The following is a 21,752-nucleotide window of genomic DNA, read 5'->3' as shown; positions in this document are numbered from 1 at the left end:
CTTCTCTGGTGGCACAGTGGTTAAGAATCCGCCTGCCAATGCAGGGGACACGGGTTCGAGCCCTGGGTCCAGGAAGATCCCACGTGCTGCAGAGCAACTAAGCCCGTGAGCCACAACTACTGAGCTTGCGCTCTAGAGCCCACAAGCCACAACTACTGAGCCCACGTGCCACAACTACTGAAGCCCGCGTGCCTAGACCCCGTGCTCCGCTACAAGAGAAGCCACTGCAATGACAAACCCGCACACCACAACGAAGAGTAGCCCCTGCTCGCCGCAACTAGAGAAAGCCCGCGCGCAGCAACGAAGACCCAACGCAGCCAAAAATAAATTAAAAAAAAAAAAAATAGTGGTCGCCTGAAGTGGCTTCCTCAGAAGGATTCTGAATGAAGTGGGGCAGGAGAGAGGGCCTTCATCCATGAGTAATGTCTACATAGCACTGGAGGGGGCCGTGACAGCCATCTGCAAAGTATTTGCCATTTCTAGAGTAAGATACCTTCCAAAACAGTGAATAATCGGGTTGTGTGAAGCATGAGGGTGTGGGTGGTGAGAATTCTGATAAGACAGTTGGGAGACAGCCTCTAGAGGATCTTGAATGCCAGGCTAAAGAGTAAAGACCTGTCTTTGTATTCTAAAGAAAACATTCCAGATCAAGTTACAGTGAGCTGAAAGAAATACTGTTACAGATTTGAAAAGGGACCAACTTCCCTCCTTCAAGCTGCTGCCCAGGCCTGGACTATACCAGCCACACCTCAGCACAAGCTTCCTCAGGGTGCCTCTTGGCTCCCCACACCCATTTTTTAAAATCCTGTTGGTACCCCTGGCACTGCCCCCGAGTCGAGTGGCCAAGTACACATACAGAGCCTCTGACGGGACACAAAACGCCTTTCTCGCACTGATGCACCAAGGGACTCTCTCTCTGCCTTCCCTCCCTCGCACACAACGGCCCCTCAGTGTCCTACACCCTCCCGGTTCCCACACATTCCTTTATCCCAGAAAGGAAGCTGGGCTGCCTGGGGCTGGCTATGGGGAGGGAGAGATTAGAGGTGGTAGAAGTGGTACATCTCATTTCCAGGCCACAGAGTTTAAGAAGTCGATGGAAGAAAGGATGGAGGGATCTTTGGAAGACGAAAAAGCAAGGCAGAATTGGGTGGAGCTGGGAGAGGGGGTTCGGGAATATTACCTTAGCTTCCTGTGCATGTGAGGTCATGGACCCCCTACCTGGGGGTGCCTGAGGACCTGGCTCCCTAGGATGGGGCTCTGGCGAAATCATCACTGTTAGATGGGGGGTCTTGAACTCTAGACCATTCAGATCATCCCCATCTAGAAAATGGAACCAGCCACATTTTGCTTCCTCTGTAGCATCGTCTGAGAAAAAATTGATTTTCCATTCATTTTTCTGTTCCTTTCCATGCTCTCATTTATCTCTACATTGGTAAACAGCTGACACTTTCGGTGGCAATAGCACATCCATGATAATTTTCCTCCCTGATCTTTCTGCTGTCTGCACACTTGCTTTTCTGCATGTGCAGGAGAAAGCAATCAGAAGAGTTTCTCTGGTGATTATCTTTCCATACTGAGTCACATAATTTCACATAATTGCTGGGTAAAAGCTGCTCAGAAAGAGAAGCCACTAGTTGATGATATAGCGTCATGCTATATTATTTTTGATTCCACGCAGCAGTGAGGTAGATCAGAATACCCAGTTCTATTGTGAAAATAACTCAGAAATGACCTCCCTTTAAAATGCATAGGCTCCAAATTACAGTGGTACATCATTATCCCAACCTCCTCTCTGTCTCACTCAGCCCCCAAGGCCTCACCTCCCATCCCTCCCATCCCACCTGCTTGCCTTCCTTTGGGTTCAGCCCATCAAAAACATGCCCAGGGGTATCATCAAGGCCTGGGTACTGGCAGGATCCCCAAAGAAAGATGAGGTCCCCTCTCCAGACAGGACATGCCAGAAGGGAGCCTTTTATGGGGTCACAGAATGCCTGAGCCCCCAATGTTTAGGCTAACAGGTTACCCTAGACACGTTATTGTATGATTTAGCCTATGACATATCCAAACCTTTGCGACAAAGAAGCTGGTTAAAAGAAAATTCCACTGTATATAAATAGGATATAACCAAGATCTGAGGTTTACCAGATGGAGTTAGAATCACAGAATGCCAGTGAGTTAGAATGATTGAGATGAAAGCTCTTACTTTTTTTTTGAGGAGACTGGGGCCCCAAGATGAGTGATGGCAGCCAATTCATCCAGCTAGTCAGGGGCAGAGCCGGCCCCAGAACCCATGCCTCCAGCCCCTGCCTACTGCTCTGGTCTGCTGGGACTGGGCAGTGGGCAGGCCAGGGCTGGAGGAGAGGAGCACAGTGAGGGCAGCAGGGAAGGCTGGGCAATGCCTGAGAGTCCTCGGGCAGCCCAGCCGGAGCCAGGAAAGAAGACAAGGCACCTGTAGGAATGCGGGTGACGAGGGCAGTGAGGCGGGGAGAAGAGAAGCACTTCCAGGCTCCTGGGCTCTCCATGACCATCTTTGGAGAATTCCCTGGCAGGCCAGTGGTTAGGACTCCACGCTTCCACTGCAGGGGGCACAGATTCGATTCCTGGTCGGGGAACTAAGATCCTGCATGCCGCGTGGCACGGCCAAAAACAAAACCAAAAATAAAAGACCACCTTTGGTTGGTCAGATGTCGGGGGGCAGTGCTGGCTTCAGGGAAGGCGAGTAATGGAACCACATCCAGAAAGGGCCTTCAGAAGGCTTGGAGCCCAACGCCTCACTCTCTCAACAGGGGGCAAAGAGATGGTCAGAATAGTCCTTTCTGATTATCCTGGCTGTGCTGTGTGGGTGAGTTTGGTGCAGGTAGGTATCACTGTAGCTTGGATCTGAATGGTCTAAGACCAGGCTAGGGACTGAAAACAGAAAAGGCCCAGGACCAAAAATTATCACAGACAAACTGGTCTGATTTATGGGCAAAGAGGTATATATTCTTTATATTCCTAAGACATTAGTAAGTCTTACTGTTTGGGAGGAAAATAGAGGGCAGGGAGTGTGATCTATTTGTGTTCAGACCTTTTTGGAGACAGGGGCCTGGCTCCGGCAGCCCTTTCAGACCTCTTTAGCCTCGGATTCTATGAAAGGGCCGTGCGTGCCCACCGTGAATGGCACTCTCGGTCCTGATCACACGTGCTCAGGAATGAGGCTTGGGGGAGCGGTCAGCACAAACAGATGAGGCCCACCCCCCGGGCTGGCTTTGGGACGCGCTGTGCTCTTATGAGAACATCAGTGTCCTGATGCCTCCAGGCTGGACAGGATGGAATGTTCCCCTTGATCTCCTCTGGCACCCCTTCAGCCCCCTGCTCCCCATCCCTGCTGGGGCAGCCAGGCGTCCTCGGCACTCAAGCAAACCATCGCCTCCACTCACACGCAGCTGCCCTTTTCCTCTCTAAACGGCTCAGCACCTTTTGCTTCCCAACTTAGATGCTTTGGTTCAAAGTTCTCCTGGGGTTTTATGTACAGGAGAAAAAGAAAGCAAAGAACAAAAGGACAGTCATCACCTACTTGACTGCTCCATCTGGAAGCGCTCCAGAGGGCTTTTCGGGGTCCTTCCTGGCTGAGCCCAGCACTCCTCTCCACCTTCTCTGCACCAGGCTGCTTTCAGGATGGCAAGTATTTGCCCCTCACCTCGTGACCCATGTGACCAGTGGCCTGCAACAGAGGTAGGGACCGCACCATGGCCTCAAACCCCCACTGTGTGCCCTACACCCTCTGACCTCGAAGCAAACAGTGACCCAAAGCCATGACCAAGTTTCATCATCTGTTTTTGTAAAATGCAAGGTGATTCTTCTCCATCTTGGCTCCTTCTGGAAGGCTCAAAATTCCCTTTCCTCATAATAGCTGCAAGAAACAGCTGCAGCCTACTGGCCTGTAAAAGCCCCCGTGCAATGTTGTCCCCCAGGCCAGTGTGCCTGAGACCCCAGGTCCATCTGCATGAAGCAGGACCCTGGAGCCAATGGCTGGAGGACATGAACCTCAGGGATGTTCAGGGCTGGAGCTCCTGCGGCTACACAAGCCCAGCCCCACTCACACTGCATACTTCTGGGGGCAGCAGCCTGGACCGCAGTGTAAAAGGGAAGGTGGAGCCAAGACGGGTGAGTCTTTTAGGTGAGTCGACCAGCAATGAGCTTGGCAGTGGGAATAAACAAGGTGCTGGTGGGAGTTTGGGGGTGGGGACAGAGCTCTGCCGGCGGCACTGGAATCATTCTATGGACACTATAGAAGGAAATGAGAGGAAATGAAAACTCTGGGATGGGAAGCCCATTTTTGAAGCCTAGCTTGGGGCCTGGATTGGATATAAGAAATGATAATAATAATCACGATAAACAGCATACAGGTCAGGTGCTATTCTTACTACTTTAAATATTCATTCTCATTTAATCTTTAAAAGTAGCCTATGAAACATGTGTTACCATCAAACCCATTTTAAAGGGAAACAAACTGAGGCAGAGAAAGAGCAGTCCCCTGGTGAGTAAGAGCTGGATCCCAGGCTTCTGCCCAGCTCAGTCTGCCTCCCTGCTGGGGGTAGGAAGGGTAATCTTCCTGCTGTGAGTCCTGGATTCCAGCCCGCCCAGCCCCACATCCCAGGGGAGGGCTCACACCCACTCAGGGGCAAAGGGCCATGATGGGCCACCTGCACTGCTGCTCCCAGAGGGCTTTACCTCCCAAGCAACTGCCACCCTGCTCCTTACTCCTGCCCAGTCCAGTGGGCTTAGGCTGCAAGGCTCAGCCTCCTGAGAGAATCAAACGAACTCTGCAAAGAGGGGGCTCCTGCCTCTGGGTGAACATCTACCAAGCAAGCCCTCTAACATTGTTGGCTTCATACATACTCACGAGAGAAAGAGACAGCAGCATAGACAGTGCCTGCCAGCTCACCCCCAAGAGAGAATTTCTATTCCCTTGTTGGATAGAGAGCTGTTCACTGGAGAGGGTGATTTTTTTTTGTAACAGATTATGAGATTTATTAGGTCAGAGGTGAGAGCATGGTGTCGGGGGCAGTGGGGGATCAGCCAACTCCCCTGCCTACTTTCCAAGGCTATTATAAAGGTCAAGTGAGATAATATATGTGAAGGTTCTTTGTAAACTGTGAAGCTCTGTGATAACAATACCTAATATTTATTAGGCATTCATGGCATGCCAAGTACTGTTCTAAGTGGTTTACATGTACTAACTCATTCAATCCTTACAGTAGTTCTAGGAAATGGCTCTGATTATGATCATTCCCATTATACAGATGGAGAGACTGAGGCCAGAAATGTTAAGCACGTTGTCTAAAGCCTTTGCTCCTGAGTCCTTGCTTTTTTTTTAAATTTTTTAATTTAATTTTATTTATTTTTTTATACAGCAGGTTCTTATTAGTTATCTATGTTATACATATTAGTGTATATATGTCAATCCCAATCTCCCAGTTCATCCCACCACCACCACCACCCCGCCACTTTCCCCCCTTGGTGTCCATACGTTTGTTCTCTACATCTGTGCCTCTATTTCTGCCCTGCAAACCGAGTCCTCGCTTTGAACCACTCCACCATCCTGCCTCTCTGCCACCCGGTGGCATTGGGGCCTTGAACAAGTCACTCTACCTCTCAGAGCCTTTGCTTCTGAAACTGTAAAACAGGAATAATAACAGGCATCTCAGGAGCTGTGAGGATTAGATGAACTAGCCTCTGTGCACGGGCAGTTATTTGCCCACACCTTCCCCTCTGGAGGGGAGACAGCTCCACCCCCACTCCAGCGCTATAGGTCTACTGGGGGCTGCCAATCGCAGCCCCTCCCTTGTTGCTAAAAGGAATGGGTTTGAGACTTTGGTATTCCCCCAGGGGCTGTCACATCTTCCGGAAGCAAGGGAAGAAGGGTCAAAGCAGCCAAGCTGTGAAATCTGGGGGTGGGGGGATCTGGCGGGGGGAGTCAGGCAGCAGCGCACAGGTGAAGAGCCCGTGGGAGAGAAGCAGGGAGAAGAGATGGGGACAGGGTCCTGGCTGGGTGTGCTCCAGCTCATCTGTCCCCAGCCCAGCGCTGCTCTGCCCATCCCACAGGCTGGCTCTATGAACCGGTAATCCCTGCCTTGCCCCCAAGCAGATGCAGTGTTGTTTGGGTCATTTGCAATGAAGAGATACTGTGTCAGAGCCCAACACTCTGCCTGGTAAATAGCAACTGCTTTGTAAGTATCAATTGTTGATACTATCATCATTCCCCCAACTCTTTCCTCAGCTTCCACCTTTATTATCTAGCTTCTCTTGGGAAACGGGGAAGAGATACAGAGAACACAGCTGGGGAAAGGCCCCAGTTGCCCCCTTTCCCTTCCCAACACAGGCGGGGGACAGGCCTCAGCCCGCAGAGGAAGCAGGCAGAGCAGGGCTCTACAGATGCAAAAGGCTCCCCAGAGCCACTGCCCTCTCCGGCCTCCAGAAAAACAGGCTGCATCACCCAGGGCCACCAACAAATGGCGTGGGGAGCTCAGATCTGCCTGGGACAGTCAGGGACGGGGCCACATCCTCGTGGCCCAAAGTGGGCGAGCCCCTACCAAGAGACACGGAAGCAAGACAGAGAGGACCTGAGAGAGAAGAGGAAAGAAACCCCAGAGGAGGAGAAGCTGAACGGGGAGGGGCCCAAAGAGAAGTGCGAGACAGGCAGGCAAAGGGAAGAGAAAGGAAGAGTCTGCAGGACAGAACGGAGGCTGGCCAAGGGGAGGAGCTCCCAGCAGAAACTGAGCAAGAAGATGGACACGGTGGCAAAGCAAGGAGAGGTGGAGACTGCTGAGAAAAGGAATCTGCTTTGGAGAAACATTGAGCAAGGCTCCACACTGACGCCCTCCCCATGAGGCCCCAGCTGGGCCTCCATCCTTGGCTGCCCCTGTGCCTCCACCATACCCTGCCTGCCCCAGTCACACCGGTGCTCCAAAGAGCAGACAAAGGAAAATGCCCCTGGGCAGGGCGTGGGGAGGAGAGTCAACGGACAGCTGCGGCTCCTGGGAGAAGACATCTCACCCCCCTCCCTGGCTGCAGGACAGCTGTCCAGTGGAAGACACAGGGTCTCTGCTGTCCAAGCAGCCTGCTGGGCAGGGCCGAGCAGACTTCTGCTAGACTGGGATACTGTGCACCCTGGTCCTCTTGCCTCTTGGATTTAAGGGAGGTTGAGGCAAGATATATCAGGACAGAGACTCTTGTCCTACAGCCCCAGACCCTCGAGTGTACCTGTGGCTGTCGTTAAGACAAAGGGGGACCGATGGTGTTTAGTACACTCTACCCCACCCTGCTCCTGCTGCCTGCCCATGGTGGCTGAAGGGGATGATGATGGTGATGGTGGTGATGTTGATAACACCAAACATCTGCAAGACACCCGACTCACCAGGCAACTTCACAAGCATTAGCTCAAAGGAACATCACAACTACGGGCGATGTTGGATATCACTGCCATTTTACAGATTAGAGAAGGTGAGGCTCCGAGTTATGTTACCTCGTCCAAGGCCCCGCAGCTAACAATGGCACAGCTGGCATCGGCTCCTAATTCTGTGGATGCCACATGCTAGCCTCTTCCCACTCTTCCTTGCTGCCTCCCTGGCAAATGTGGCAATGCATGGGGACTAAGGGAAGTCAAAATGCTGACCTTGACTCAAGACCAAGCAGGGCTCATTGGACGGGAGTGTTCTTACCCAGGCCAGGGGAGAAAAACCAGGGTGAGAGAATAACCCAAATAAAATTAAATAGTTTTATTTAACTTTGGCATGTATTATGTCATTTTTTTCCCTTTCACAGTTTCCTGCTCAACTCTGTTCTGTCCACTACGACTGATGTGAAGGCTGGGACCCTGGAGCCCCTCAGGAGGCGGGAGGAGGCCTGGCATATCCTTCAGCCATCGCTGGCCCCCAGCTATTCACAGGTCTTCCCGTCACTCCCAGCTGAGCTTCAGCACCAGCACGGGCTCTCTTCTCTCCCTCCCCAGTCTCCCCACAGCAGCTGCTGGGCACCCTGATGCTCTCTGCCTAGCAGAACATCAGTGTATTTACGCGGGGAGCAAGACAGCATCCCAGACCAGCTGTAGGGCATCCTGTCCATTGGAGCTAGGCTCACAGGGGAGGTCAACAGAGCTACCAGCCCAGCAACTGACAGCCTTTCAGAGCAGGCTGCCAAGCTGCAGATCCCCTTCTTCTCTGGTACGGTTCAGAATTAGATTAGGGTGTAGAATTGAAATAAAGACCATCCCTAGTCAAAAATATATCCACACCCACAACATTCTCCCAAGGAGAGAGTTCTTAATTCCACCAAATGCTTCGTTTAAAAGGTAAATACTTCCATTCCTAACAGTTATTTATATCTCGGCCTGAGTTATTTAATCAGATTGCTTTCCAAAGAGCTGAGATCCGCCTGCATTTAGGTGGAGAAATTGGTGGAGAAGAGGAGGATAATTTTGGAACAAGGTGTAATTTTGGAAAGAGTGGCATCATTATCCTTCCAGTAACCAAATGAACAAACATTTCTTGATGGCCTACTGCTGCCCAGGACCTTAGTCATCACTGGGGGAGCTGCAGCAACACATTCTCTGCCTCATGGAGCTTACGGTCTTAACTGAGTCCACAGGGTTTCCTCCCCGCCTGCCGAACTCCACGTGGTGTCTGCGGCAAAGTCCCAGCCACGCTGACTCCTGCGCTATCTCTATAATCTTCTCTTCCATTGCTCGCTCTAGTTCAGACCCTCATCCTTGCTCCCCTGGGCTGTTGGTAGGCTGATCACTTCTCTCCCAAACTCAAGTGTATCATGGTGCTTCCATAGTCTATTTATTTTTTAAAAAATCAAAACTTTTTATTCTGGCATATAAATACCTCTAAGTCTATCCCTTTTCTACCCTTTCAGTATTTTCTCCCATTACTTTCAGCTAAGATGGTCCACTCCCATCCCCTGCCACGCGTGTTTCGACCTCCAGGCCGTTGTATATTCTGTTCCCTCCACTTAGAACGCCCTTCCCTCCCCTGTTTATTCCAGTTCTCAGCTCTGGCTGCACCTCAGGATCACATGGAGAGCTTTTTCATAATAATAATAATGGGGATCAACTATGTCCCATCAAATTCTAAACTCTGGGGGTGTGACCAAGGCATCAGTAATTTTAAGAATCTCCCCACTCATTCTAACGTGTAGCCAAGGTTGAAAAATGCTATCTTTGTCCAACTGCCACTCCAGCCCATGCGCTGACTTCTTTCTCCAGACTAAGAACACTTGTGACCTGTCATTAGCACTGATTTGCCACACAACACATTCTGGTTTAATGCTCTCTTTAATAAGGTTCTCCTGCCTGGAAAGTCTCTGTGCTACTCCACAACTTGTAAGACCTGGGGCGGTGCAGACAGCCAGCGAGTGCTGGTTGACAGATTGATGTTTGTCTCGAGGAGTGGAAAGCACTGCTCTGATCACCAGGCCCTGGAACTCTGCTTAAGTGGGGACACTAAATTAAGGGACTGGAAACCCAGCGCTGTCAACATCAACAGTGATGAATCATGCTGATGGCATGTACCCTTGATCTGATGTGATAAAAATCGCACTGTACCTTTGTGATGTTCCTCCACCAAACCCATAAGCCCAGTCTAATCACGAGAAAACCATCAGACAAATCCCCATTGAGGGGTATCCTGCAATATACCTGACCGGTCCTCTTCAAAAACTCTCAAGATCATCAAAAACAAGGCAAGTCTGAGAAACTGTCACAGCCAAGAGGACCCTAAGGAGACATAACAACTAAATGGAATGTGGTTATCCGGATGGGGTCCTGGAATAGAAAAAGGACATTAGGGAAAAACTAAAGAAATCTGAATAAAGCATGGTCTTTAGTTAATAATAATATATCAATATTATTTCATCAACTGTAACAAATGTACCACACTAATGTAAGACAGTAATCGGGGAAACTGTGCAGGAGGGTTATATTGGAACTCTCTGTACTAGCTGTTCTGTTTTTCTGTAAATCTAAAATTTTTCTTTAAAAGGTCTATTAAAAATAATTTACTAAATTTTTAATTCATTTAAAAACAAAACAGCTCCCCAACCCCACCCTATCACCCCCACATCTGCTCACCTTCCTGGCAAGCGGTGTGGAGCCCTGTGCCCCTCTGGTGATGTCTGATGTTTCTGTAATAGGGGCCGGGCTTCTGTGGTTCAGACCAGAGCCAAAATCCAGCAAAGGCTTTTAAAGCTGCCTTTGAAAACAAGTGCTTTGGGTCCAACCAGAGTTTGCTGATGGATCTGTGGCCTTCAGAGGAACATGCAACGTGTTCCCTTGATTTGCATGTTAAATGCTCATCAAATAAGCATTAAACATAAATTATTCTCTTTACTAGCCTAACTATAAAATTCCAGAGAAAGGCTGAAGGGCAGAGAGAAGTCAAAGCCTGGGACTCAGGAGAGAGCAGAGGGTGGTGACATTCTAATAGGCCGAGGGGCTCACAGTGGCCGCTGTCACTTTACTGAATTCCCTGCACTGCCCCAGGGCAGCTGGACCTCCTCACAAGCAGGGCCGGGCCTCTGGCCCCGATCATCGCTGCTGACACCCACCAAGGTGGCCCCTTCCTACCAGGCCCCTCTCATCACAGGGCCCTCAGGCCTGGCAGGGCCTCCTTGCACAGCCCCATCCCTGGGTCTGTCCCACCGTCCTTCCTTCAGGGAGGAGGGCACCCCACAGCTGGGAGGCTGGAGGCTGGGCCTGCCGGTCCCCATGACTCAAAGCTCTTCCCATTCCGTGAGCCCAGACCCAATCCAGCCCGGCTGCACAGGGGGCGTGGGAGGGACAAAACTCCTTTATCACGTACAGAGAACTTACTATTTTAACTCGGAGGCACCTTTTTCTTTAATGTGGGATTACTTCTGAGGCAAAGGAAGAAAAGGCCTGACCACAAAAAGAAATAAGACCCTTTCCTTAGAAGCGGACACACCGAATTCACAAATCACAAACACAGGCCTGGTTTCTAAAAAGATTCCCTGGAGAGACCTGAAGCTGGCCCACCAGCAGGGTCATAGGGCCTTGCTTCCTCCCTCCCCCATCACTGCCGACTATGACAGTCTTTGCAGCACCATCCCAGACATCACCCTGTGGGCTTCTCCCAACAGCCCTCAGAGGCAGGCACATAGGGCAGCGTTGTGCGGCCAATCCCGGCACAGGCCGGTGATACAGCTGTCCAGAGTGAGTAAGGGAGCGGAACTAGGCCTGCCACCTGCCAGCCCAGGGGCCCCACGCCCCTGACCCCCGAGGGATCTCAGTCCCATTCCAGGGAGTCTGGATGGTGGACAGCCTACTGACAAAGGCCCATTCAAGAGAGGCCAGACGAACAGTCCCAGCTGCAGAAACGGAAACTCGGAGCAGCGGCCAGAGGCCCAGGGGCCAGGCCCGAGTAGCCCTGCCCACAGCCAGACCACAGTACCTGCCCCTTCCAGCCTCTGCTCAACAGCCCACCTCCTTTGAAAGCAGAGCTCTGGGCGGCGCGTTTGAACCTACAGGGCACTTTGTCTATGCTCACATTGTCTTGCTTGAGGGTAGAAATGACACAGGGATGCACCCTGACCCATGGGCCTGCATACTTGGAAACCTGCCCGACCTGGTCCCATCGCATGCGTGGAGGTTTACCCGACCTTGTTTGTCTCTGCTTTGGGAAATGCACTGTCCCCTCCCTCCTGCCACACGCCTCATTGCCCCAATTCCCACAGAGCCAAGGCCCATGCCTCTCTCCAGGTACCACCATCACGACCATGTGTGTCTCCCCCATCAGACTGTGAGCTCCTTGGAAGCAGAGGCACATTCTACGCATCTCTGAATCTCCAACACTTTGCACAGGAGCTGCTCAGTAAATGCCCGTGACTGAATGAATGGATTCTTCAGCATCATTATGCCTTTAGTCATAATCCAATCTAAGCCCAGAACAACCTGAGGATCTGTGTGGAATTTTAAAGGAATTTTAAAACTTTCTCAGTGCTCCCCTCCCCCCCGCCACCTCCTCCAGCCGGCTCTCCAGGTCTCCGTCAAGGCCCAATCACCAAAACGCTGTGACGAATCAGCTTCCTTCCATTGCCTTCAGCCCTTAAACACCTCTAGACCTCCGATAGGGTCTGACTCTTAGTTTTCAGAGTCTACCAAAGGAACAGGCAGACTGAAATGACACATGGGCATAAAGGAATGTACCCCTCAGGTATGTGTGGTGGGCACCTGGGTAGGAGTGACAGTGGGAGAGAGCTTAGAGGGACAAGTGGGCTTTCACCATGCCCTGGTGGGTGAGGACTTTTTCCCACATATGTTCAGTTCAAAGATGCTCTCTGGGCTTTCTCCACGTCTGACACTGTGCCAGGCCCTGTCTGGGGCAAAAAACAGACCTTGCCTTTGAAGAGGTAGGAGCGGGTATGGGGGACAGGCGAGGACATAAGTAGCTAAATGAAGGCTCAGTAGGCGTGTACTCTAAGGGAAGAATCAACAGAGCATTTCAGGGGTACCAGGAAGAGGAAAGCTTGTCTGTTTACTGGGAATTAGGAAAAGCTATTTGAAAGAATGAGCACTGGAGAGGAGCTTCAAAGGATGCTATAACAACAACAATGTCATTCTAATAATAACCATGTGTCATTACTATTATTATCGTTATTATTATAGCAGCTAGTATCTACTGAGTGTTTACCATATGCTAGGCACCAAGAAGCACTTGACATAGCATACCCCTGCTCAATCCTCATGCCCATTTGACAGATAAGGAAACTGAGGCTTAGAAGAGTTAAGCAAACTAGGAAGCGTCAGCACCCAGATTAGACCCCAAGTCTGTGCGTCTCCAAAGGCCGCTACCCCCTACTCAGCAGGCTGGAGTGAGACAGCTCATTCCTGTTGGGGCCTGAGTGGAGGCAGAGCGTAGGAAGTACAAGGCTCAGGATGACCATCTGGAGAAGGTGCCTGGAGAGGTAGCTGCAGCCGAGTTCCTGAGAGCCTCGAGGGCCAGTGCCAGGCACCTGTCCTCATTAATAGGCAATGGAGGGCTTCCCTTCCCTGGTGGCGCAGTGGTTGGGAGTCCGCCTTCCAGTGCGGGGGACACCGGTTCGATCCCTGGTCTGGGAGGATCCCACATGCCACGGAACAACTAAGCCCGTGTGCCACAACTACTGAGCCTGCGCTCTGGAGCCCGCAAGCGACAACTACTGAAGCCCGCGAGCCTACAGTCCGTGCTCCGCAACAAGAGAAGCCATCGCAGTGAGAAGCCCGCACACCGCAACGAAGATCCAATGCAGCCAAAAATAAATAAATAAAACAAATAAATTTTTTTTTAAATTAAAAAAAAAAAAGGGCAATGGAGAGGTCGGACATATGGGCCCACAAGATCAGTGGTAAAAGGATGGGGGCTGAGAAAGTGGACGGGAAGAGGCGGTCACAATGGTCTGGGTGAGAGACTGCACCGGGGTGAGGTGAGGGGGGGCTCGGGAACCTGTGAGCTTACGCCTGTGTGTTAGGTATGGAGATTATGTATGCGTGAGGAGGGGAGAGTGTGTGCCAGTGTGAGCCACACACGAGCAAGTGTGGGGCCCTGCTTGTTGAAGAAGGACGTGGCAGGGCCTTCCCGGTGGGAGGTGCGGGTGAGGTCAGCTGGGGAGAGAGGGAGGGACAGGGCTAATGGACAGATCTACCGGAGCAGGAGGGCTCTGGTGAATGAAAACATCATCTGACTTTCTCACAGCTCTGTGGGTCCTGGGAAGCCCACAGCGCCTGGCATGGGGGAGGGACTCAGTTAACATTTGTTCAAGGGATGGCTTGTATGAATTTAAGACCTCGCCTCTTATCCATTCCCAGGCCTGGCTTTGCCCTCCAGCTGCATGGGGGGCACTGTCATTCCAACTAGATCCTCCCTCATCCCTGGCTTCAAATCAGATCTTCTGAGCTCAGCAGCCACCTTCCCATGGTCCCGGCCTGGTTCCCAGGGCCCCAGCCCCGCTCCCCAGCCTCCAGCTCCCCCGCACATCTTTGTAACAAGTGTGTTCCTGTGTGAGCTCCAAGCTGACTTCATACTTTCCCAGGTCAGAGGGCCCCTCCTCCTTCCCATTCCAGAGCAGAGAAGATGCTGCCAAATTGGTTCCAAGCTTTTGTCTTGGCCAGAGACACCCTGCTTCTCATTAGAGACAGAAAACCCTGATTGGCACCTCCCGTCATGCTCTCCAGCTGGTCCAAGGCTCTCCGTCCAGAGGATTCATAGACCCACCAAATGATGGCCCTGGACCTCATCCTCTCCAGAGACCACATCTCCCAAGACTCCATCCAGCCCTAGTTTTCATCCTGGCAGAAGAGACCAGGTGGACATGGTGTCCAGGGGGACCGGCTACTGCAGCCTGAGAGGAAAAAGCCCGGTCTGAGCTTTCCTGAGCATCTCCTGGCCCACAGGGTGAAAGGGGAGGTCTTCTCCGGAGCGACCAGAGACCAGCCCCTTTCCTGCTCAGCTCAGCTACAACCCTGTGTTATGAAATCATGAGTACAGTTTGGCACCTGGAGAGAAAACGGATCTCTTTCAAGACTGTACAATCTATAAAAATTAGGAGGCAGAAATGCCTTAGAAATCATGAAATCTAGCCCCTCTGCTGATGGATGTGGAAACAGAGGTCTAAAATCGTGGAGGCTTTCAGTTGCTTGAGATCAGTCTAAACCATTTCTGACTTTTGCCAGAAACCCAGTTTGCATCCAAAAGGATAACTGTGGGATGAAGCACTTCCCCTTGGATCACAGCCAGGACTACAGCCTGGGTCTGTGTCTCCAGGTTCATAGCCTTTCTGCTACAGGCTCTCTGCCTCCAGGGGCTGGGCCTGTCATGACTGGTTTGCTTCCTCCAGGGTGTTCAGGCAGAAGCTGGTGGGTGATTTGTCAGACAGTGAGTCCTGGGGGCTGCCTGGCACAGTGTGCCATCCAGATGGCAGCCAGCTAGGTCCAACAGGGCTCGGCTCTGACTTATGGGGGATCTGGTGGGCTGGCTTCCCTATGGCTGTGGGGAGTTTCCAGGGTCTAGGGAACTGCTCCTCCTTCCCCCCACTCCTGGCCACATTCTCCCGGAAAATAGGATGGAGCAGGCTCCCCACCCACTAGGGCACCCACACTTTGCAAGGGATCCTGGTCCCCAGAGGATTGCTGGCAGTAAAGAAAAGAAGGCAAGTGATGTGGCACAGGAAGTATGGGCGTCACAAAGCCTGGCTGAAGAGTCAGAGGCCTCAGCCACAGCTGGGTGTGTGACCCCGAGCCTCAGTTTCCCCATCTACATGATGTCCTGATTGGATGTTCCCCTTCCGGCTCTGAGAAATCTAGGACTCTGAGGTCAGGGACTGTGTGTCTTCCTTCTCACCCTCATGACCCTAGCAATGAACACATTGTAAGTACTTAAAACAATTCCTTGAATAATTGAATGAAATGGGGCCTAAGTCAGTCCAGAGATCACAAGGCGGCCAGGAAGGAGACCCTTGCCTCCGGTGTCTACCACGAGACCCCTAGAGAAGCGACAGGTCTTAGAAAAGCCCTGGCAATCCAGGAGTCCTCTGCAAATCCGCTTCCTCTCCTAGATGCACAGATGTGGCTGGCGGAGCCAAGGAGAAAGCAGGAAAGTGTACCTGGGGGAGGGAGGATAGCCTGGACCTCCTCCCCGCCATCACCCTACCTACACTTTCTAAACTCACCTGGCTCCTCTCTTTCTGGCTCCCCTCTCCTCCCAGCCCCCATCCAGGCTTTGTCTCCTCTCCCTGCCCTCCCCGCTCTCCGAACACAGTCACAACCTTTCCTCCCTCCTCTGTGGAGGCTCAGAGCCTTCTGCTGGTCCCAGAGCTGCCTGATCCTCTGCTAGGCAGGAAGACTCAGCGGCAGAGTCCAGACTCCTAGGAGGGGCCAGGAGCCTCAGGCTTTCTCAGGGTCAAGACAGGTAGAAAGCTGCCACGGAGAGATTTAAATTCTGGTCCATGCCCAGCCTCTTGCATCTAGCACCTAGGAGAGGGGCTGCCCTCTGAAGGAATCTGGAAGTGCATTTCTCTCCACCTTCTTCTGCAGGGTTCTTGGGGAGGTGTTTCCTTCTGGCCTTTTTGAGACTTCCCCTACATGCTCCTTGGCATAGAGCTAGGAAACTGCCCTCTCTCTTCCAGCCAGAGACCTATTGCGAAGAAGTACTGCGTGTGTGTTGGGGAAGCAATGGGATGTTATTGCTGGTATGTGTGAAAACACACACAGTGCGATGACAGGGTGTACGTGTGTCACTGGGGGTGGTGTGTTGTGGTGTGGTATATGTATGGTGTATTTGGCGTGTTATGTGGTGTACGTGTGGTATGATATATGTGTGTGTAGTGTGTTGATGCAGTGTGTGTGGCAAGTAGGATGTGAGGTATGTGTGTGAGTGTATAGGTGGTGTGGCAAGTGTGCATATGTTTGGGGTGTGTTTGTGACGTGTACTGTGTGTTGGGGGGCCTGGATGGGGTAGGGGCCACGTCAGTTTGAGCTGGGAGCTAGCTAGCTCTCCAGGGTCTCCTACTCTGAGAAGTCAGGGATAACCAGTATCTAGGCAACCATGTTGGGGGGAGGGGAGGCGATATGGAGGTAAAGAATGGGCAGGAAAAGGAGGGAGGCTGAGAATTGAAGAGGGGTTTCCATGGCAACTACCGGGCAGGTCACGTGAAAAAGGCTAAGTTGCGGAAACAGATATACATATCCACACATACACAATATGAGGGTACTGGGCCCTCACAGTGGGATCCTTCCACAGAGGACATGGGCTGCCCACTGATCCATCTCCAAACCTGGAAATCTGGGCCCAGCCAGAGAGCACAACGCCAAGAAGACAAAGCAAGTGGAGACAGAGGCCACATTTGTGGCGAGAAGCCCCGGCAGCCACAGCCTGCCGTGCCTGGAGGTGGGCAGCAGGGGCCTAGCCAGGCCCATTGCTCCAGTGTGGCTGATCCCTGCTCCCACCATCGGGTGCTTCCTCCACCAACCACCACTTGTAAGAGCCCAGAAGCGAGCGCCAGTAGCCCCAGGCGGCCCTTCCAAGTATCCACGGAAGCCCAAGAGACACAATGGGGAAGGCTGTGCCAGGGCCAGCCCTGCTGGGGAAAGAGGGCTGGGCACCAGGAAAGGAGGGAATGGGGGCGGGGGGTGGTCCGGGCCCCCTGGAAGAAGCTAGGACTGGTTAGACAAGAGGGGAGGAAAATTGATGCAGACGCTCTCATGAACCCCACGCCCTGGAATCAGCCTTCCTTACCTGCCCCCACTCCCAGTGCCCACTGCCCAGCCCTAGCTCTCCCTGTCCCCCAAGCACCGAGCCGGCAAGTTCCATTTTGTATGGCTCATGTGTGCACGCACACAGCCGGCCCCCTCCCTGTCTTCACCTCCGCACACTCCACTTAAGAGTCCAAGCTTCCAAGTAACAAAGGAAAACCCCCTGGACACAGCGGAGAGCAGCCCTTTCCCCTTCTCCCAAAACCGTAGCCCCAAGCTCCAGGCAGGCGGCAAGCGCCTTTCCAGAACACCTTCACCCCCACCGCCACGGCCTGCCTCCCCTCGGCAGCTCCTCTTCTCTTCCGACGACCACCTCCGGGTTTCCATCCCCTACCCGGTTTCCGCGGCCCAGGCGGCAGCTGCCCGGCGAGGACCGCTCACACCCACCGAAACAAACCAACCCTGGCAGCATCCCGGCGCTCCGCGATCGGTCCCCACCCCAGCCTCTCTCCCTCTCCAGAAGAAGAACCCAACTTTGCCACCACCGCAGCCCCTTACCTGCACGGCGCGGTCCCCTCCGAGACAATCCCAGGAGGGTGCGCGGAGTCCGGAGGAGCCTGGGAGCGGCGGGGCTGGGGGCAGGGCTGTGGGCGAGGCTTTCGCTTTTTTCCCGCCTCCCCTGCTGGGAAGGGTTGGGGCTTGTTGGAGAGGCGCGTCCTGCAGGGGTGGGGAGTGGTGGGCGGGAGCTCAGCCGGGGCTGGGCTCCGGGGACCGCGAGGTCACCGTCCGCCGACCTCCGGTTGGCGTCCGCGCGCAGACCCTCTCCTGCTCGCCGCGCGCCGCCGGCTCCTCGGAGCGCGCCGCCGCTGCTCCCGGGTGCGGGAGAGATTCTTTTTCAAAGCGCAGGCCGCTCCGAGAAGCAACAGGAGACCGCCGCCGGGGGCGCGGGCCAGCGCCGGCGCGCATCCGCCGCCAGCTGTGGCTTTTCGGTTTTCCTCTGCTGAGGGTGGGGAGGGAGCGAGACAAACACGAAGACAGAGCTAGTGTCTCTCCGAAATAGTAAACTCGGGGAGGGGAGGAGGGGGGACGGAAAAATACGAGAAAATAACCCAGCACCAGACACAGCAACCTACGTTAATTGGAAGTCTTGACAATTAAGTGGGATGCGCACCTAAAGCATGAATGGCTGTGTCGTGGGCGCGCGAGCCGGTTCTGGCCGGAGTTGTCATTTTCAGCAAGAGCCAGGGGGCCTGCTGAGGGCGGGGGCAAGCTGGAACCACAGATTTGCTGCCCAGATCCCCCTCATCAGGGCCCCTCGTCCCGCTCCTGCCGGGTCACAGTACCGCCCCCTCCCCAGTCCACTCCTCAGGTCCAAATTCGAGACGACAAACTGAATGAGAAGATTTAAATCCTAGCTCCGCAACTGCACCTGTGGTGTGACCTTGAGCACAGCACTGAAGGGAACTCTTGAGCCTCAGTTTCCTTCCATGTGAAACGGCGGTGAGAACATTGACCCCCCGGGAGCTGAGCTCAGAGTGAGCGCTCCGTAAGCCGGCAGTCGCTGTGCGGAGCAGGGCCTGTAGCAAGGGCCCGAGGCCAGCCACTGGCAGAAACCACGGACACAGCAAGGGCTGGCCACTCGGTTGGTAGCCAGGAAGCCATGCTGCCGGCCATGAGGCTGCCCAGCCTGAGCCCGGAGGGGGATCGACAGGATTGGGGGTGGGGGAGAGGGGGCCGGTTCCTGAGAGAGGCTGTAACTGTCCAAGCCCGAGAGGAGCCGCAGGGACTTCCTTACAGACCCCGAACCCTAGTACGATGGGTACTGCCAGGAAGAGACCCAGCCCTACCTCAACACCCCAAGCCCTGGCCCTCAGTTGTCTCATTTGTGAAATGAAGGACATGGGCTAGATGATCCAGAGGCCCCTTCCAGCTCAAACCCTAGATTGAATTATTTTAATAAATGGTCCAGTCTCAAAACCCCAAAGCAGGAAATATACATGGATTCCAGAAGGCTTCGCACAGATGTGGAAGCCATAAATGGCTACTGAGAAAGAGTGGGGAACCCTCGAGAGGACAGTTTGGACTCCATGAGCACAGAACCTTGGACAGAGTGGACGTCTCTCTGGCCCAGTCCCGAAGTTCCGTGGGTGCCTTTGAAAATCACTCGCTAGGCCCATGTCCTTGGGCAAGTAGATTAGTCCCTCGCAGACGCCCTTGAGGGCTGCCGGCCAGCATCTCACTGGGTTGCCTCTTAGAGTTCCTCCCGGTGAGAACACTTCGAACCCAGGTCTGCAAGCCTGTTTGAGACAGGCCAGGGGTCAGAACTCCAAAGCCGAGTCACCTGTTAGTACCAGCCCTTGTCTTGCCAGAGAATTCCAAGGTGTTCAGCCAAATTACTCAGATGCCCCCCTTAGCAGTGAAAGGCCGCAAAGGGGCAGCAGGAGCTACATTCACGTGCGGAAGGACCTTGGCTTGCCCCTCAAATGTGCTTCTTCCCAGTGCATCCAGAGGCACAGCTGAGGGACTTTGGGGTGACACAGCTGTGAAGTCACACACAAGTTTGTTCTAGCGGGAGTCCTGGCTCCCTTCTAGGGGAGGAATAAACACATCTAGCCCCTATGAAACATGTGGGCGTCAGTAAAAAAGGTCACCAGCTGCCTCATTCTTTCAACACATTTATTGGCATGAGGAGCTACTGGGCAGTGAGCCCTGGGCCAAGCTCCAGGCTCCACAGTGAAAGGAAAGTCATGGTCCCTTAGAGCTAATTGGCGAGACAGAGATTGATCAAATAATCCCATGGATAAGTGTGTCATTAAAACAGGATTCAGAGCCTTGAGGATGTAACGTTTGAGAAACGAGCTGAAGGGTCAGGAGGTGTTAAGGAGATGAGGTGAAGGAGCCAGGAATTGGAGTGACAGGCAGGGCTGGGAAATGATTCTGACACGGGAACGGAAGCCACATGCGCAAAGGCCCTGAGGCAGAAGGAGCATGGCGTGAAAGGAGCCGCAGTGGCTCTAGAGCGGAGGAGACAGGCTGGAGAAGGAAGCAGATGCCAGACCAGGCAGACCTGGTGGTTCCTGGGTGAGTCCAGCTTTTATTCTCCCGACAATGGGAAGCCACTGAAGGGCATTAAGAAAACTACTGCAAGCAAGAATTGGGGAGTTGCTGGCTCCATAGTGTGGGGGACCCTACAGTCAAGGATCAGGAGCCGTCAGGAGAGCAGTGCTCATATGAAGCTGAGAAATCGGCTTGGATACCAAATGAAGGGAAGCCTGCTTCTCTAGAGGCCAAGGAGCAAAGAGAGAGAGCTGGGGTAGGGGTGCCCAGCCACGGTGGGCATAGGGCGCGAAAGCACAGAAACCATTTCTAAAACCCTCCCCACTCTCACCCCCCCATGCCCAGAATAAGATCCATGCCAAGACGTAGGGTTTGGAAGGATAGTGTAATTGTTGGGAGCTTAAGGGACTTGTGCTGAGCTAAGCATCTTGCAACTGTGCAGCTAAAACTCCATCTGGATAACACTTGCCCCAGTTCCCTTGTACTGTGGCAAAAACAGACCTGCAATAAGTCAGTACCCAGGTCACACAGCTACGGACAGGAAGCAGAGGGCCTGCAGGGAAAATTAAAGGGGCAAGACCAGGAGTCACCCGAGCGGACCTTTGTCCCTCCTAGCAGTTCCTAGTAGAAACAGCAAGCTTTGGGTGCTGTTTCATCCTAGGGTGCAGACTGCAGAAGCAGAGCAGACCTTGCCCACCCACCAATTGCTACCTTGGGTCCATTCGTACTCATTTTACTTTGCAGGGATTTGAAAGCGTGTTCTCTCCCACCCTCGGGCGAATGCTAAGCCCCTCGCTGAATGAGCTCTGCTCACTTCAAAAGCACTCCTTGGTCCTGATCCCTTCCTCCCTTCCTGATCTTTCTTTCTCAAACTCCTTGGCTTCTCCCTCAACCAGTTGTGTTGGGCCCTTTGTCCTCTACTCTGCATAGTTCCTGGACAGTCCAATCCACAATCATGGTTTTGCCACCCACTTAGGGCTGATGACCCCACGCTCTCCAGCCTGGTCCTTACCCTGGAGACCCAGACGAGTAATCTCCAGGGGCTCGGCAGTGCCCATACTGAATCCATCATCTGACCCCCCAAAGCTGACTCTCCTCCCGCATCTTCCTTGAATTTGGAAATGGCACTGCTCCAACTCAGTTATTCATCCAGAAAAGTGTGTACCGTCCTCATGCCTCTCCCCCCACTGCTTCTGTTCTAGGTACCAGCCTCCCGCTGGTGCCTCTGCCTCAGTCTCCCCACCCCACAGTAACTCTTGTTTGGTAATAATTTTCCGCAACACAGATGTGATTCAAACCTTCCAAGGCTCCCTATTTTCTACAAGTTAAAATCCAACTTCTTAAAATCCAACATTCAGTCTTTACCACCTGACACCCATGTACCTTTTCTGCTTCATCTCCGACCCATCATCTGCCCTGCCTTCCCCATCTCATCACTCTGGTCACCCCAGTCCTTGCAAACGCTGTC

General features: G+C 53.1%; 1 protein-coding gene across 7 annotated transcripts in view; it reads right to left on the bottom strand.

The window, feature by feature from the left end:
- FXYD6 (FXYD domain containing ion transport regulator 6) overlaps nucleotides 1–18,112 on the bottom strand; it is a 32,633-nt gene extending 14,521 nt beyond the window's left edge. For 2 of the 7 annotated variants that reach the window (XM_082411197.1, XM_082411198.1), the window contains exon 1: nucleotides 17,786–17,925. Coding sequence is in view for 3 of the 7 variants with exons in the window: in XM_082411199.1 (XP_082267325.1) it covers nucleotides 9,683–9,716 (34 nt within the window). In the remaining 4 variants the exon portion in view is untranslated. Of the gene's footprint in view, nucleotides 1–3,556; nucleotides 3,704–9,682; nucleotides 9,809–10,855; nucleotides 10,922–17,785 lie in introns of those variants that run through there. The other 5 variants (XM_082411201.1, XM_082411203.1, XM_082411199.1 and 2 more) reach the window with 4 other exon arrangements.
- Between the last annotated feature and the right edge of the window lie 3,640 nt (nucleotides 18,113–21,752).

This window comes from Balaenoptera physalus (genome assembly GCF_965194825.1).
Source record: "Balaenoptera physalus genome assembly, chromosome: 10".
NCBI classification, from domain to species: domain Eukaryota; kingdom Metazoa; phylum Chordata; class Mammalia; order Artiodactyla; family Balaenopteridae; genus Balaenoptera; species Balaenoptera physalus.
This window is presented reverse-complemented; position numbering and strand designations above follow the sequence as displayed.